General features: G+C 44.7%; 1 protein-coding gene across 4 annotated transcripts in view; it reads right to left on the reverse strand.

Moving 5' to 3' along the window:
• Positions 1–15784, reverse strand: part of RPTOR (regulatory associated protein of MTOR complex 1) — a 324493-nt gene that overhangs the window by 237557 nt on the left and 71152 nt on the right. For all 4 annotated transcript variants that reach the window (XM_069541947.1, XM_069541946.1, XM_069541945.1 and 1 more), the window contains exons 2-3: positions 13710–13812; positions 5909–5991 (exon numbers count right to left, since the gene is read on the reverse strand). In XM_069541947.1, coding sequence (XP_069398048.1) covers positions 5909–5991; positions 13710–13812 — 186 coding nt within the window. The remainder of the gene's footprint in view (positions 1–5908; positions 5992–13709; positions 13813–15784) is intronic.

Below are 15784 nucleotides of genomic sequence, written 5' to 3' on the forward strand. Positions count from 1 at the left end.
TGTTTGGGGCAGAAAGGACTTAGTGAAACTGTCAAAACACAACAGTTAACCCCAAGAACACCAGAAGTCTTTGTCTACACTGTCATGCAAATTTAGTGAGTACAGGATGCAAAGTGCTTCACACCAGATACTGAATTATGTAAACTGTGAGCCATCCATCCACAATTCTGCCTTTGGCTATGAGTCCTCCTCCTTTGCAGTCTGTCACAAAAACACCAACAAGGTGGATAAAGCCCAACCTTGGGACCCAAGAAAAGGAAAGGGCCAATGAAGGCAAGCAGAGGGAGAGATGGCTGGCCTAGGGGACAGCAGAATGGGAGTGACAGTGTGACGCTGGCATTAGGGCGGCCCTCAATCTGCCTTACGGGGCCATTTTCACTGGCTGAACTGCACTGTCAATTTGGGACTTGCATCATGACGTGACCCCAAGCAGAGTAACTACAAGAAATAACCCACCGTGGTCTATTCTACAGATCTCTTCAGAGTACCTCCCAAGTGGGAAACACAGCCCAAACTTTCTTCTTTGAGTTTTTTAACTGGCTCTGAAAATCCCAAGAAAAGGAGGGATGAGCATGAGGTTTCCTGCTGCATCCCAGTACAGAACACATTCCACAGCACTGAGGGGGCAGGTAAGGACAGTTGTCTGATTAACAATACCTGCTGCTCTGCCCCTGCTCTCACCCCCAATGGAGCAGACACCACAGCCTGTGGGCCACAAGCCATGTGACCACCCCAGGAAGGAGGCCAGCAGGGGCAAGTCACCCAGCAGTACGGTGAGCTCCAAAGCCCGACCCAGCAAACTGAACTGAGAGCCCATTTCCTAACACTCACCAGCTTAACGGTCAATCCCCAAAATGCCTGGCAGCTGAATTCCTCCTCCCAGAGGTGGGCAGGCTGAGCTGTCAGCCTCATTTCTGGGAGCAGTCAGGAGCCTAACTCCAGCATCCTAACCACAACCCAGCCAGGAAACACTGCTGCACAGTGTTAGGGTCTGCCAACAGCAGCTGCACCTAAACCCCAAAGATAAGCCAACAAATGCACAAAACGTGAAGAATGCTGTCCACTGGCCTTGTCATTCCCCTCTTCCTCCAAACTCTCTCTTCCACCACAAGGTAGAATCATGGCTACAGTTCATTTGCACATGTTCTGAGAAGATGCAGGCAACTCTGTGACCAACACTGAAGGAAAGGGCAATGGTCACTTAAAACACAACAATTATCTCTGCTTTGATGATGGACCAGGTGGTGGAGGGTCACTTTGTTCCAAGCAGATGCCTACCCCTATACATACTCTGCCTGGTGGGAAACACTCTGAAAATGTGTCTTTCTAACAGCAAAACCAACTTTCGAACTTTCATCCCTTGACCACTTGATAGACTTGAGAGGCACAATGAACTGAAGACAAGGCTGAAATTGAGCCTCTGCTACGTGCCATGCAGCAAACATCCTGCATGTGGTACCGAAGAACAGTCCCCAGAGGATTAACTGAGGTTGTGGAGCACCTTGGCTTCCTGGAGCCCCAACAACCGCTGCACGAGTCCCCAAGGCCTGGTGGAAGAGGGTGCATTGCAGCAAAGCGCCACAGGGCACTCTTCATCCCCTCTCACAGATACACACACAGGACGGCTAAGTCAGGGTCATTTCAGACACTTGCTGGCACTGGAAGTCTTGCTAAATGCCTTCACTTACCTTGGAAGTTATGAATATTTCCATTGCATTTGTTTTCAAGCCACCCAGGAAAACAGCCCAAGGAAAGGTGCTGTGGTCTTGATGGTGGTTTGGAAACTCTTTGGGGAAAGAACGGGAGAGCGACAGGACCCTTTGTTTGCCATCTTCCCCTGGCCCTAGTGCCTAAATCACACCTTGTACTAAACTGCCAGAACCCCCAATTTGTTAGCAAGTCTTAAAAAGATATATTCTTCACTGTAGATGCTCAGCTTTATAATCTCCTGATCCATCTCCCAATAAAACTTTCAGTTGAGACTTATGATGAACTGAGTGAGGTTTATTTAACTGCAGGATTTTCAGCTGAAACAACAGTTGGCATTTTTCCTTCAAGCTCCCGTAGAAACACAAATTTATGTACCTACAAGGTAATAAGGCAAAGTCTTAAATTTAATCAGAAGAAATATTTCACCCATGGCAAATTGATAAATTATTTAGAAAGGGGGGGGGCTCAATCGGCCTGGCAAGGAAATCTGGGCCAGATAGTCTGGAAGCTTCAGACAAAAACATCATCATCAAGGTGTCTCTAAACTCCTTCTTCACCCCAAATCACCTTTATCAAAATGTTTAATCTTGAACAATCAAAGCCAGAAAAGTAGAAGCTTTCTACTAGGAGGAAAAACCAGAAGCATTTTAACACCAGGAAGGAAATCAGCTCATCAAGGTACCACTCTGATGATGCTGACAGGTTTCCAGTAGTTTATTCTCTGCACTCCCTGGAAGGGAGGGAGATGGCAGGATTCCCCAGCCTGCTCCCTTCCACGGCAATGTGGAGGCCTGCGAGGACATCCACAAACACTAATGAAAATGACCTTATTTCCAATGGCCCAACCTTTGTGAGTCTTGCAGTACAGGATACAGAGAGAGAGAGAGAAAACCAGATCTATGGGTATCGACATCAAAGGTCTAGAAATTTAATAACGTTCCCATTGTTTTATTGCAGATGCAATCAACCTCTCTTTATTACTGCAGAAAACTCGAGAGCCCTGTAGAGTGCAATAAAGTGGTGTGTGTTTCGCTCTGCAATGTTTCAAAGGACCCTGATTTATAGTTAGAAACCAGGCGCCCACACGTAAACATCTGAGCTCGGTGACTGCCTTATGTTTTGCGCAAACTCTATGAGGCAGCATGAGGCTGCCACCACACTCTGAGAACCACCCCATCGGATGCCAGGCCTCCTTCCCTCCTGTAAACCCACGTGAAGGTGTGCAGGGCAGAGAAGTGTGCACTTGCATCAGGACACACACCATTACTGCCCAGTGCATGTGGCACAGCCCCATGACCGACACCAGTCAGTCAGTCAGGTATCTGGCTGCACCCTTACCTTAGGCTTGTCTCTGAAATACACAAGTCCCACTAACTAACTGTTTGTAGCAGAAACACTGTAAACATTTTATAGTACTTAAAAATGAATGTAATGGTCTTGGCATTCAAAAAAGAAAACATTAAGTATTCATTGTTGTGGTTCTGCTTCTTGAATGCAGGCAAAAAGATACCATCCTGTTGCATGAACTGCTTCTTATTAGGCTACAGCTGATACTTTATTCCAACTCTACTATATAAACCAAGCCAGATGGAATTCTACCACACTAGTATATTGGCACCTTTGTCAAGGCTTCCAATAATCTGGAAACATTCTCCCTCACCAGCCCTTTGAACCATCTCTCCTTCAAAAAGTTACTTTGGAGATCTTGAAATCCCATTAACTTTAACAAATTTTCTCAGACTAACCACCATCCTTCCAGAGGACTACACCCCTTTGCACCACTGTTGGCCACCTGTGTCCTGGGAAGGTAATTTCTCAGTCCTATGTGTGATTCCACACTGTCATTTTTGGCTCTGCAATCATTTCTCTCTATATAAATGCAGCTTGCCTTACATGCCAATGCCTCTTCCAGATAGCATGGAAGAGCTTTGCTCACAGACAGTAATTTAGATTAAAAATAATAATGATCCTGCTTTAGAAGATTCCATTTACTGTCAGCTAGCATGAACTCGCTGATACCTACCAAGCTAAACTAATAATAAAAATAGCAGTAAATCAACTCTTAGCACATGAAAAAAAAATGTAAATCACACCAAAGGGAATAAACATAAAATGCCTTGATATATTAAACATGCATTCTGAAAGACTGTATTACTCTATGTAGTAATTCTTTAAAAGGAAGAAAGAATTAAACCAGCAGAGACCTTTCCTATGAAGAATACAATCAGTAGATCTGAATTGATCTGGTAATGTTCTTTCTTAAATGTGTCTAGCAAAGAGAAAAACAGGAAGTCAAACCCAGAGGAAGGTCAGAAGTAGCTAAGTCAGAAAGGCATTCTTTACATTTTAGTAGTGCTGGTTCTCAATCTTCCATCTGCCAGGAGCATCTCATCTTCCAGTGTCACCTGCGCATGTTGTCCCACATGGACCATAAGGTGTGTCTGAGCCTCTGAGAGCACTCACCCCTAAGTGCCTGTCTAGCCGGGGGTACTTTCAAAGTCCTCAAAGAAGCTATTTTCTACTGATAACACCAGGCATCTCAACTATTTTTAAAGGACCACACCATCTAAATCTTACTGGTCCTCATCCAAGCCCCAAACACACTGCACTCTAAAGAAAAGTGCTACTGAATTTTTGTATAAGCCATCAAGACTAACAAATCTGAGGGAGGAAAAAGCAAAGCCTTTAGACATAGATGAAACTCTCTACTAAGAATTCTAAATTCTTGTTCTAAAGAGCAAGAATCCAAGAGGTTTCTCTGGTGGCTCAGTGATAAAGAATCCACCTGCCAATGCAGGAGACCCGGGTTCAATCCCTGATCTGAGAAGATCCCACACGCCACGGAGCAACTAAGCCCATGCACCACAACCATTGAGCCTGTGCTCTCGAGTCCCAGAGCTGCAACCACTGAGGCCGAAACTTCTGAAGCCTGCCAGCCTAGAGCCTCTGCTCCACAACAAGAGAAGCCACAGCAATGAGAGGCCCACACACCGTAACTAGAGACTAGCCCCTGCTCTCTGACACAAGAGAAAGCCTGCACACAGAAATGAAGATCCAGCACAGCCAAAAATAAATTTAAAAAGAAAACGAACAAGAGTCCAGTATCACTGACTTGACAAGTTAGAAATGCGAAGCACAAGGACACACCTGAGGCACAGAGATGTTGCGTGACATTAGTCACCTGACAACGTGAGCAAAAGCAGAAATTACCAAGGGTACCATCACAGGCAGGAATATATTCATTCCTGGCTAGTCTCTTCTCTAGGAATGTAAATAATCCATGAGGAATTCCCGAATTCCAGATCACATGGATAAATGATCCACAAACAAAACTCCTAAGCAGGCAAATGTTCGCCGGTTCTCTGAGATGTTGGCTCCCATTAGGCTCATAACCCTAAAAGCAGAAGCAAAGGCCCACAAGAGGCACGACAGCAGCACCACTCGCTCAAACCCCCACCCCCCATCCCATTCCATCCTGTAGAAAATTCCAGAACCAGCATCACAGAAAGCTGTATGGAAAGGAACCTCCATAAACACCCCAGATTTCTAATTTTCTATTAGAATTATTAAATCTTCAAACTAGTTAATGAGAAAGACTAAAGAAAATAGGTCTTTGGGTGGTTTACAAATAAATTCAGATCTTAAAGGCAATTTGACACAGTTATATTCTATGCCATATTTCTTTCTTTAAAAAAGTTTAAGACATAGGCAACAAAAGACCCGGTAATTAGTAACTGCCTCCTTAAGAAGAACCTTATCTTTTGATTCAAAGACAAAGCATATAATAGGTGTCATCTTTTGAATGTTGACTGCTTTTTTTCTCAACTATTTGAAAATTGAAGATGGGAGAAATAGCTGTAACTAGTTGAGGTTACAGAGTATTACTGAAAATACATTTCCTGTGCAAAATAAAAACTGCGATTTAAGAGTAACATGAAAAATACTTTTTTCCTAAACATTTCGTGGGAAAGCTTAGACAAAATAAAAATTAGACCATCCAATCAATGACTCACACCAGGGCACGTGCTTCCTTATGAATCTGTGGAGCACATCAACAAACAGAAGAGGGAGGCAGGCCGGCCGTAGGGAATGTCCAGTCACTGGATTGTACGAGGAGAGAATCTGGATTCAAAGACTGTTTAAAAGCAAGAAACTATATTTCTCTGTAAGAAAGAATAAGAGCAAATAAAGAGCTTACCCTTGGCTGCCAGTTCTCGTACTGCTTCTGTAAATTTGCACCAATGGTTTCCAGAGCTTTCTGAGGACCCATGGACAGAGGATCTGGAAAAGCAATGAGAAGGAGAAAGTGTTTTATTTGTTCATTTCCTCCTCGATAAACCCCTCTTTCAGAGTTTCCTCTTAGACAATTCACTTCAAAGTCACCTTTGACTAAAGACAACACAACAGAGCCTGAGGTTTACCTGTGTTTAGCCTGACTTACAGAACTACTAAGCCTCCTTGGGAGGCTAAGAAACCACAACTCTTCATCTTTCTAGGGAAAACTGGTTTTATTACTGGTCCCGTGATTGTTTCCTTTCATCCACATTTGTCATTTTAGCACCTATGGTTCTCTTGATGAGAATGAAAGAGGAGCGTAAAAAAAGCCGGCTTAAAACTCAACATTCAAAAAACTAAGATCACGGTATCCAGTCCTATCACTTCACGGCAAATAGAAGGGGGAGGTGGAAGCAGTGACAGATTATTTTTGGAGCTTCAAAATGACTGAGGACAGTGACTGCAGCCATGAAACTAAAAGATGCTTCCTCCTTGGAAGGAAAGCAATGACAAACCTAGGCAGTGTATTAAACAGCAGAGATATACTTGCCAACAAAGGTCCCTGTAGTCAAAGCCACGGTTTTTCCACTAGTCACGTACAGATGTGAGAGTTGAACCATAAAGAAGGCTGAGAGCTGAAGAACTGATGCTTTCAAATTGTGGTGCTAGAAAAGACCTTGAGAATCTCTTGGACTGCAAGAAGATCAAACCAGTCAGTCCTAAAGGAAGTTAATCCTGAATATTCATTGGAAGGACTGATTCTGAAGCTCCAATACTTTGGCCACCTGATGCGAAGAGATGACTCACTGGAAAAGACCCTGGTGCTGGGAAAGCTTGAAGGACAAAGGAGGAGATGGCAGAGGATTAAATGGTTAGGTAATATCACTGACTCAATGGACAATCTAAGCAAACCCCAAGAGATAGTGAAGGACAGGGAGGCCTGGCATGGCCCCAGTCCATAGGGCCAACAAAGAGTTCAGACTTAGCGACTGAACAACAATAACAAAATGGTGTAACAATGCAAAAGGAAGCAGAAAACCGTTTCAACAAATAGAAGCCATCAAATAGCTGGTTATGTCCTGTGTGTGAAGACCAACAGAGTAACTGCCAGAGCTAGTCTGAAAGCCTCTAACTCCTGTACCCTCACTTCACACAGTGACCTTGCGGTCAGCGCTCTGGCCACAGCTAATCTGTGGCTAAGAGAACAGAAATGGTTTCCTCTGTGAACAGATACAGGCCTGTCCAGGAGTCACACTGATCAGGGGCAGCTCTTAGACACATCCTCTGAAGAATCACGACAAAGACAACCGGAGGGAAGGAGTTCCAAAGGCCCATGCTGGGGAGGATGAAACCTATACCCGGTCCTCAGACTGCACCCTCTGGAAAGCCTGGCCCCCACCTGCCCCTTCCTCTCTTGGCTGCTCCCAGGGAGGGCATGTCAGAAGTGTGTGGGAGCTGGAGAGAGCCGCACCGCGCTTCTCCACGCACCTCACCAACGGCCCTCATCAGCAGTGGCAGCCCAACAGCAGCACGCACTCTTCTTCCCCGGGTCTTGGATCAAAATATGGCCACCCGAGGGAAGAGCAGCGACAGCTACAGTAGTCCATCAGGCTGCGATCAACAAAGTGAGGCTGTCACATCCAAACCAAGTCCTTGTGGTCAATTAAATGGTTTCCTCTCAATAATATGACAGGGAATGGAAGGGGGGAGGGGAAGAGAGGGAAAGGATGAAGACAACTGAAATGGTGCATTTAATACGACATTTACTAAAATAAACAACTAAACAACTTAAGTAAACTAAAACAAAATCCCAGGTGGATACTGCTGACAATTTTATCAGTCTGACATGGGGTGAAGTAAATTTAAAATTGTAGTTCTATCTGAACAAAACACTTCTCTTCTAATGCCTTCACAGGTTTCTACTTAATGAATGAAGGATTCGTGAGTGAGTAGGCGGGTGGGCGGGTGGGTGGATAAATGGAAGGAAGGAAAAGTAGATGGTAACTGGTGTTTGCATAAAATTTTAGCTCTTCATAAATCTTGCCTGCAAGCTCTTCGGCATAACCCTCTGTATTTCATGATGCTTAGAATCTGACAATGACATGGACTTAGTCCAACATACCTCATAACAAAGAAGAGAAAGCTGAAGCTTAAAGTGGTCAGACAAAAAAAAAAAAAATTAAATTAAAAAAAAAATAAAGTGGTCAGACAACTTGGTCCAAGGTCAAAAAGGTTTTTGGTGGTGCTGGCATTCAGCCAATATAAGAAGTGGAGTCTTTTTTTTTTTTTTTTTACTCCCATCTTCTTCACATTTACACAACCTGACTATCACGTCCTACCCAATTTTCCTTCAAAAGAGCCTGCTCTCCATCACTATGACTACACTGGTCATTACATGATGGTCACCACCACCATCAACTATGGTGGTATTGGTCTCACCAGCAGCTTCTCATATTGACACTATAGAGATTCCCTGCTCCCGGTCAGTTCCCAAAGATGCTACAGGGGGCAGAGGGCAGGGAGCACAGCAGGGCTCACTGACCTGTCTCCTCTCAACCCACCTGGAGACCAACCAGCACAGTGAGTCCTTCTAAAATACTGCTTCTATGATGTCACTCCCCACAAAAGGCCTACGGTGCCTCCTGAATGCTCCCACTTAGATAACGTGCAAAATCAGCAGAGCTACCAGACTCTGTCAAGACAGGGGAGGCTTGGGGTGGCGGTGACCAGAAGGTGACAAAAGACAAGATGGGCTTCTGGCCACTGATAATACTGTTTCTTGATCTGAGTCTGCTCAGCTTGGGAAAAGTTATCAACTATACACTTGGATCAGTGTACCCTCCTACACACATGCTATGCACAGATGCTCAATCATGCTGACTCTTTGGGACCCAATGGACTGTGGCCCTCCAGGCTTCTCTCTCCCAGGGATTTCCCAACAAGGATACTGAAGTAGGGTGCCATTCCCTTCTCCAGAGTATCTTCCTGACCAAGGGACTGAACCTGCATCTCTTACATTTCCTGCACTGGCAGGTGGATTCTTTTTTACCAGTAGCACCACCTGGGAATCCCACATATGCTATACTTTAACACAAATTAAAAAATTTAAAACATGCAGAACTCACTGCTCAAGGAACATCTGTACTTCTCCATAGCTTGTATTTAGTGGACATTTCCTAAGTATTTCTTCACTGAAATATGAACAGGGTTTAAACCAAAAGTCCTAAGAGCAAGAGGCATAGGCGCAGGCACAGGGTGCACCTAGCATCCAGCAGCAAGGCCCAGACAAGCCCAGCAAGCACACTCAGGGCGGTGACCACAACCAGCTCCTTCTCCTCCCGGGGTTCATTCTCACCTCCCCGTGCAGCCCCCACTGCCGATATGGCCTGTTCCAACTCCACCGTGTCTGCTGAGTTTGAGGGGCCTGTCTCCCTTGTGCTGGTCTTGTCTAAAACTAAATCTTAAGAAGCATGACTACATTTCTACATATACCTCTGCACTTAACAGGTAGGTCTCCACCTAACATCCGTTGACCAACTCTACTATCCGTCAAGTTCAAGTCTGATATAAGGATAAGACGACAGGCTGTGAAAATGTCTGTAAAACCAAGAGCTGCTCGCAAAGGTTTTCTACCACTATTTTTAGCTCATAGACACAGGTCTCTTAATATCCACATGTGGAGGGAGGAAGAAAATGCTTTTCTCTAAGAAATAAGAAAAACAAAGTGCCTCCCGAATATTTTCTTAGGATAACAGAATTCCCAAGCATCCAATGAACTCACAGCCATCTTACCTCTGAAACACAGCTACTGTTAGCTAGATGTAAAAGACATCAAGGCTAAATGACATTCCCTCCCCTTCAGCGCTCAGCTCATCTACACTCCGCTTTCAAACACTGATCCTCTCAGGTACAGAAGTGCTGTTCTTTAGCGGGATTGTTTTTAGTTTAATGTGGGGCCATAAAACAAAACAGCCTCTCCCTGCTTCCCTGAGTGTCTCCTCCCTGAAATAAACAGCATCTTATTGTCTAGAGGAACAGAGGGGCGGCACCCATGTCCGCACACCCCTACTCCTACTGGGCAAGCTGTGGCTATGCGCCTTTCCCCCTCCCTCGCTGGAGCTGGAACCTGGGCCTTGGCTGTGCAGCAGTCCAGCAGGGAGGGCGGGCTGTCACTGCTGGGTTGCACAGTGCATCTTCTACTTGCTTATCCTGGCAACACAGGAAAACCTAAAGGGCCACTTTCGGCACACTCAGGTACATCCTCTGATGTACCTTCCAGGAAGGTAGGACTCTCCCCAACGTGTGTGGAGACTGAAGGCACACAGGTACACAAAAAGGGACTGGCAAGTAAGAATCTGCCTATTTCTCAAGTTTCCAGACCCCTTTTTCCTATGATCAGGGCAGTTTCGACCAGCAGTCTCGCCAGTTTGATGTGTGTCTGCAGCCATAAGCAATGAACTCGTAATCCCCACCCAGCCCCATGCACAGAAGCATGGTTCTTTCCCCTCTCTTTGGGGCGAGTGCACAGAAGGAGCAGAGGTGGTACAGATGTGGGAACAGCTCAGGTTCCTACCCAGCACCTCGGCCTGTTGGGTGGGGTAGGGAGGCGAGTGCAGGCTGATGGTGGCTGCTCCTGGCTGTGAACAGTCTCCAAGTTGAGCCCTGTTCATGCCCCAGTTAATCACCCTCCAGCCAAGAAGTGGGTGCCATTATCAGCTCCATTTTGCAGAGGAAACTAAGGCCCCAAATGGTTAAGTGACTGCTTGAGTGAAATAGCTGGAATGAATAAGCTGAGGTCATGATGAGTGCAAAACCTTTGATTTCTGGTGACGGAGCACAAAATGCTAAGACCAAGTATAAAACATCGATTGGCTGCCTTCTAAATGGGAGCATCTTTTCAGGTTATTAGAAGGTACCAAGCCCTGCAAGGGGTCTTCCTCAGGACTCCTTTCCCAGCCATCACATGCTTCAGGCATACCATCCTGAAAAAGGCAGAACCAACTTGTCATCATGCCTGGATCTCCCTGCCTCACCAGCCAAGCCATGAGTTCAAGTCGAATAAATTGGAAGTCTGATGATGAAAGAAACATTAACACAGACAAAGCACCGCTTCCCACAAAATGCTTATTAACTACAAAAGGGAACAGGGGAAGTTCAGGTACCAACTTAATCAAATGATAAGAAAGCTACATACCCAGCAATGAGATAAATTAAAGTCATGTGCCACCCGATAGGATCCATGGGGGAAGGTGGATCTCTTCCATGACACTCCTGCCAAAGAGGCATAAACAAAATGTAATCCCAAGGAACCGTCGGGGACATTCTGCTAAACAGAGGGCCTGTAACCTTCTAAGTGTCAAGGTCATGAAGGTTAAGGAAAGACTGAGGCCTGTTCCAGGCTGAATGAAACTAAATTAGGGACAATGTGTGAAGCAGGAATAGTCTTTGTGCCATAAAGGACCTTATGGGGACACGTGGCAACCCTGAAAATGCAACCCAAGGCTTACCTGGTACTGGGACATCCATGTTAATCCCCTGTCTGTGAAAGAGAAACTCTTGTATGTAGCAATCATACATTAATAGATTTCGAAGTGATGGAGCATCATTTCAGCAGCTTACTTTCAAATGAATGAGGAAGAAAACTGCTTAGAGCTCCACATGCAACTTTTGAAAATGTTTTTTCAAAATAAAAATTAACATATAGGCTGCTAGACACCATTACAAATTTGCTGATTCAAATCTCTAAGACTTTCACCCTCCCTTATCCCATATTGTTGAAATCACCATAAGGACTTGCTTTTTAATAAAAGCCAAATGAAAAATTTTCAACTCACTAAAGGCAATATGCCTTGCTGAATTCAAAATCTATTGAAATGATTACAAAGTAGATTCCATATCTAAAAAACTGCAGAAAAATTTTAAGACTATAACATTAAAAAATCTATTCGTTTGTTGGATTTCACATCAAGAAGAAAGTAAGGGATTCTCTGCATTTTTATTAACACTGTCCCATAAATACTGATCAAAGAGACTATGTGAGATGTGAGGGAGGGTTCTTTGATTTCTCTTTGGGGGTAAGAGTGTAGAAAGCAAAGGATCCCTAGAGAAGCTAATGAAAAAAACAGCCCCTCAGCCCGGAAGGTGCACTTCCCTACTCAGCACCACCCACACAATCCCCAGGAGTGTACACTGGGATCTGGGCTGAGAAGTCTTATGTTAAAAAACCTAACAGAAGAGTAGTAACAGAGGGAGGAAATAGAAAACAACTGATTAAATTCAGCTTTGACAAGGGGTAAATGAAGTGGAAACAGTCAGTGGTGGCTAATAAGAAGTCAATTTCAATCAGCACAGTCACCAAGGGATGGCAGAGAGCCAAGAAAGCATCTAAGAAAACTGGCCACGGAAAACAGCTACTGTCCCTGGGCTGGGAGGACAAGGGGCCTGTGCTGCAGGCAGGAGGCTGTGAGATAAAGGCTGTCACCCTAAGATATCCTCAGACAGTGAAATAGGGAAGTAAAGTGGGGGGAAAAAACCCTATTTCCCAATTCAGATCATAAGAATTTGTAATTTTTACTGTTTAAAGCAGATAAAGGGAATTTCTGCTTTTTGCTTAGACTAGAGAAAGCTGCAGATAGGTGGGGTACGGATTGCCCCAATCCTACCAACAAGAGAAAGCTGAAAATTCAATGATGGACACAAAGGAAATTCATACTGTGATGGCTTCACTGGTAAATTCTACCAAAATTTACAGAAGAAATAATACCCAATTCAATACAAACTGTTCCTTGAAACAGGAAAGACGGGAATATTTGTCAACTTGTTTAATGAGACCAGCATTATTTTGCTACCAAAACGAGACAAATATGTTGCAAGATGAGAAAACTATTGACCAACAACCCTCATAAGCAGAAACGCATGATCCCTTAATAGAATATTAGCAATCAAATCCAGGAACATATGAAAAAGGTAAAACAAGTGAAGCTTATGCCAGAAATTCAAGGTTGGCTCAACAAGATCAATCCATATAATTCACCACATCAACAGACTAAAAAAGAAAAGCCAGGTTATTATCTCATTAGATGTTGAGAAAACATTTGATAAGATTCAACATGGATTCCTAACAGAAACTATCAGCAAACTAAGAATAGAAGTGAACTTCTTAACTCAGAAAAGACATCAGGAAAAAACTTTGGCTAGTGTCCTATCCGTGGTGGGAGCCTAACGCTTTCTCCCTAATGTTTTCTCTCCAGAAACAAGTGAGGGTTGTGCTGCACCATTTCCAGTCAACAATGTGCTAAGATGCTCTGGGAGGATGATGACAAAGAACAACTTCGCCTCCTCCTGGAAAGAGGCAGGTGGGACTCCGCGTTGCGCAACCGAGGCACCTGCGTGCAGGTATCAGTGCTTCAGGGTTTTTTTTGTTTGTTTGTTTAAGTGTATATAACTAGTACTAGGTACCAGATGCAGGGCAAATTTAAAGGAGAAAATTATATAATCCAATAGTCATCATTGAATCAATTTTTCCTGAGACACTCTCTCCACTGCAAATGGTAAGGGAATATATCTAAAATACCTCAAAGGTTATAAAACTGAGAGATGAAATAAAATTTTCAGGTTTACAGAAACCAATCACAGGCCTGCAGTGGCCCAAGACAGGCCCCGCCAAGCCAAGAACCCATGCAGCGGCCCCTGAGACAGGTGGTAAGGGAGGGGCCTGCACTTACCGATCCAGCACTCCAAACGCGCACAAGGGGTGGTCTTGACCACATCTGGAGGGTCCACACCGACATTCAGGCACAAAACTAAGGCAACACTGACAGTCTTCATCTGGAAACACAACAGAAAAAACAAATATTTCAATATGAAATTCACTGATGAGTTTTCCAGTTGTTAAAATGTTCCCAGACATACAGAGCCCTCTGCACTCCCAGTCAGTCTTCAGTCGTCTGTCACCTGTGCCCCTCTTGGGTATTTCACAATCAAGACAGGGTTTGAGTCAAGCAGGCAGATGGAGACAGGTACATGGCAGGGGAAGCTAGCTTTTCTCAGGCTTTCTTAAGATATACTTCAGAAACAATTATTTGATCAAAAGATGTAAACATTTTAAGACACTTGATACACTGCCAAACTACTTCGCAAAAACTCTTGCACAAATTTACACTCTGACCAGTTTATTGCTATTCTTATTATTTAAAATTATTAATTATTTAATGAGAGGAAAAAGCATCATACTGATTTAGTTTGTATTCTTTAGTATTAATAAGGCTGAATTTTTTTCCAAATATTTGTATCCTTTATCTTCTGTGGATCTTCTACTCATGTTTATACTATCATTTTTGTTTAGTAACAGTGATCTTTGCTGATTGATTTTCACAGACTCTTTACATATTAAAGATGGTGTCCACATTGTTGGTTGTAAATATTTCCCTAGTCTAGTGTTTGCCATTGGATTCCTTCCTCTTTCTTGACATACTACAGCCCTGGGCCCATCAGCTGACACACCTTCCTCCACACCTGCTCCTGCTCAGGTCCAGGGTCTCTGTGTTAGGAAAGGTCAGCCCCATCTACCCAGCTGCTCAAGCCAGAAATCTGGAACTCATCCTTCATTAATTCACTTGTTCAACAACTTGTCCAACCCACCAGGTGCCAATTGCGGTTTCTAGAAACTGAGGACACATTAGTAAATCAAAGAAATAAAAATCCTGGGGCTTCCCTGGTGGTCCAGTGGTTAAGACTCTGTGTTTCCATGGTAGGGGGCCTGGGTTCCATCCCTGGTTGAGGAACAAAGATGCCATGTGCCACAGGGCATGGTCCAAAAAAAAGAAAAAGAAAAATCCCTGCCACGAGTGGGGAGGCTGTCATTTCAAACAGGGTGGCCGTGAGGAAGACCGGTTGAACCTCTGCTCCCTCCACCTGGGTCCTGAGCACCAGCGCCCACCGTGACCACCCGTCTAGCTCATTCATCCTGCTCCTAAATGTCTCAGAGTCTGTCAACTTGACTATCCCGACTCCAAGCCACCTCCACGTCCAACCCGTGCTCCACCACTTTCCTAGGACCCCCTCTCCTGTCTCCCCCAGTCCAGACTTTCAAACACATCGGCGCACTGCCCTGTTTTTCAGTCAGTCCCCCAAACCTTCAAGATTTACTATGAACTGCTCCACATGCTATTCAAGGCTTGTAAGCTTCAGCTTCTGCCAAACTCCCCACTAGTGTCGGGTCTCGCCCTCAGTCTCTGTCCTCAGTGCACCTGGCATGACCTCTGGGTCTTCAGACACATGGCCCTTCTGTCTGGAGGGCTCCCTGCCTGGTCTCACCAGCTCGGGCTCTCTCAGGTTCAAACTTTCATTCCTTGTGGAGGCCTTCCCAGATCTCGTCAGGGCAGACCCACCCACTCAATGCCATCCCAGCATCTGTGCCTTCCCCTTGGCAGAGCCAGGCTGGTCCACGTTCCTCTGTGCACCTGCAGCTCCTCCAAGGTCAGAGCTGACACACGGGAGCAGACATCTGACCCAGTGACCATCTGCTGAGTGAGTGACTACAGGGATTTTCCTCTGATATTTTCATTTGCTTCATACCTCACCCTTTTAATCCAGCCGGATGTTATTTTGGTATATGGTACCAGGTGAGAATGAGATGGTTAGATAGTATCACCAACTAAAAGGACATGAATTTGAGCAAACTCTAGAAGATAGTGAAGGACAGAGGAGCCTGGCATGCCTCAGCCCATGGGATCACAAAGAGTTGGACAGAATTTAGCGACTGAACAACAATACAACCAGGTGAGGGTTAATTTTTTCT

This window comes from Ovis canadensis, chromosome 11, assembly GCF_042477335.2.
Source record: "Ovis canadensis isolate MfBH-ARS-UI-01 breed Bighorn chromosome 11, ARS-UI_OviCan_v2, whole genome shotgun sequence".
NCBI lineage: Eukaryota > Metazoa > Chordata > Mammalia > Artiodactyla > Bovidae > Ovis > Ovis canadensis.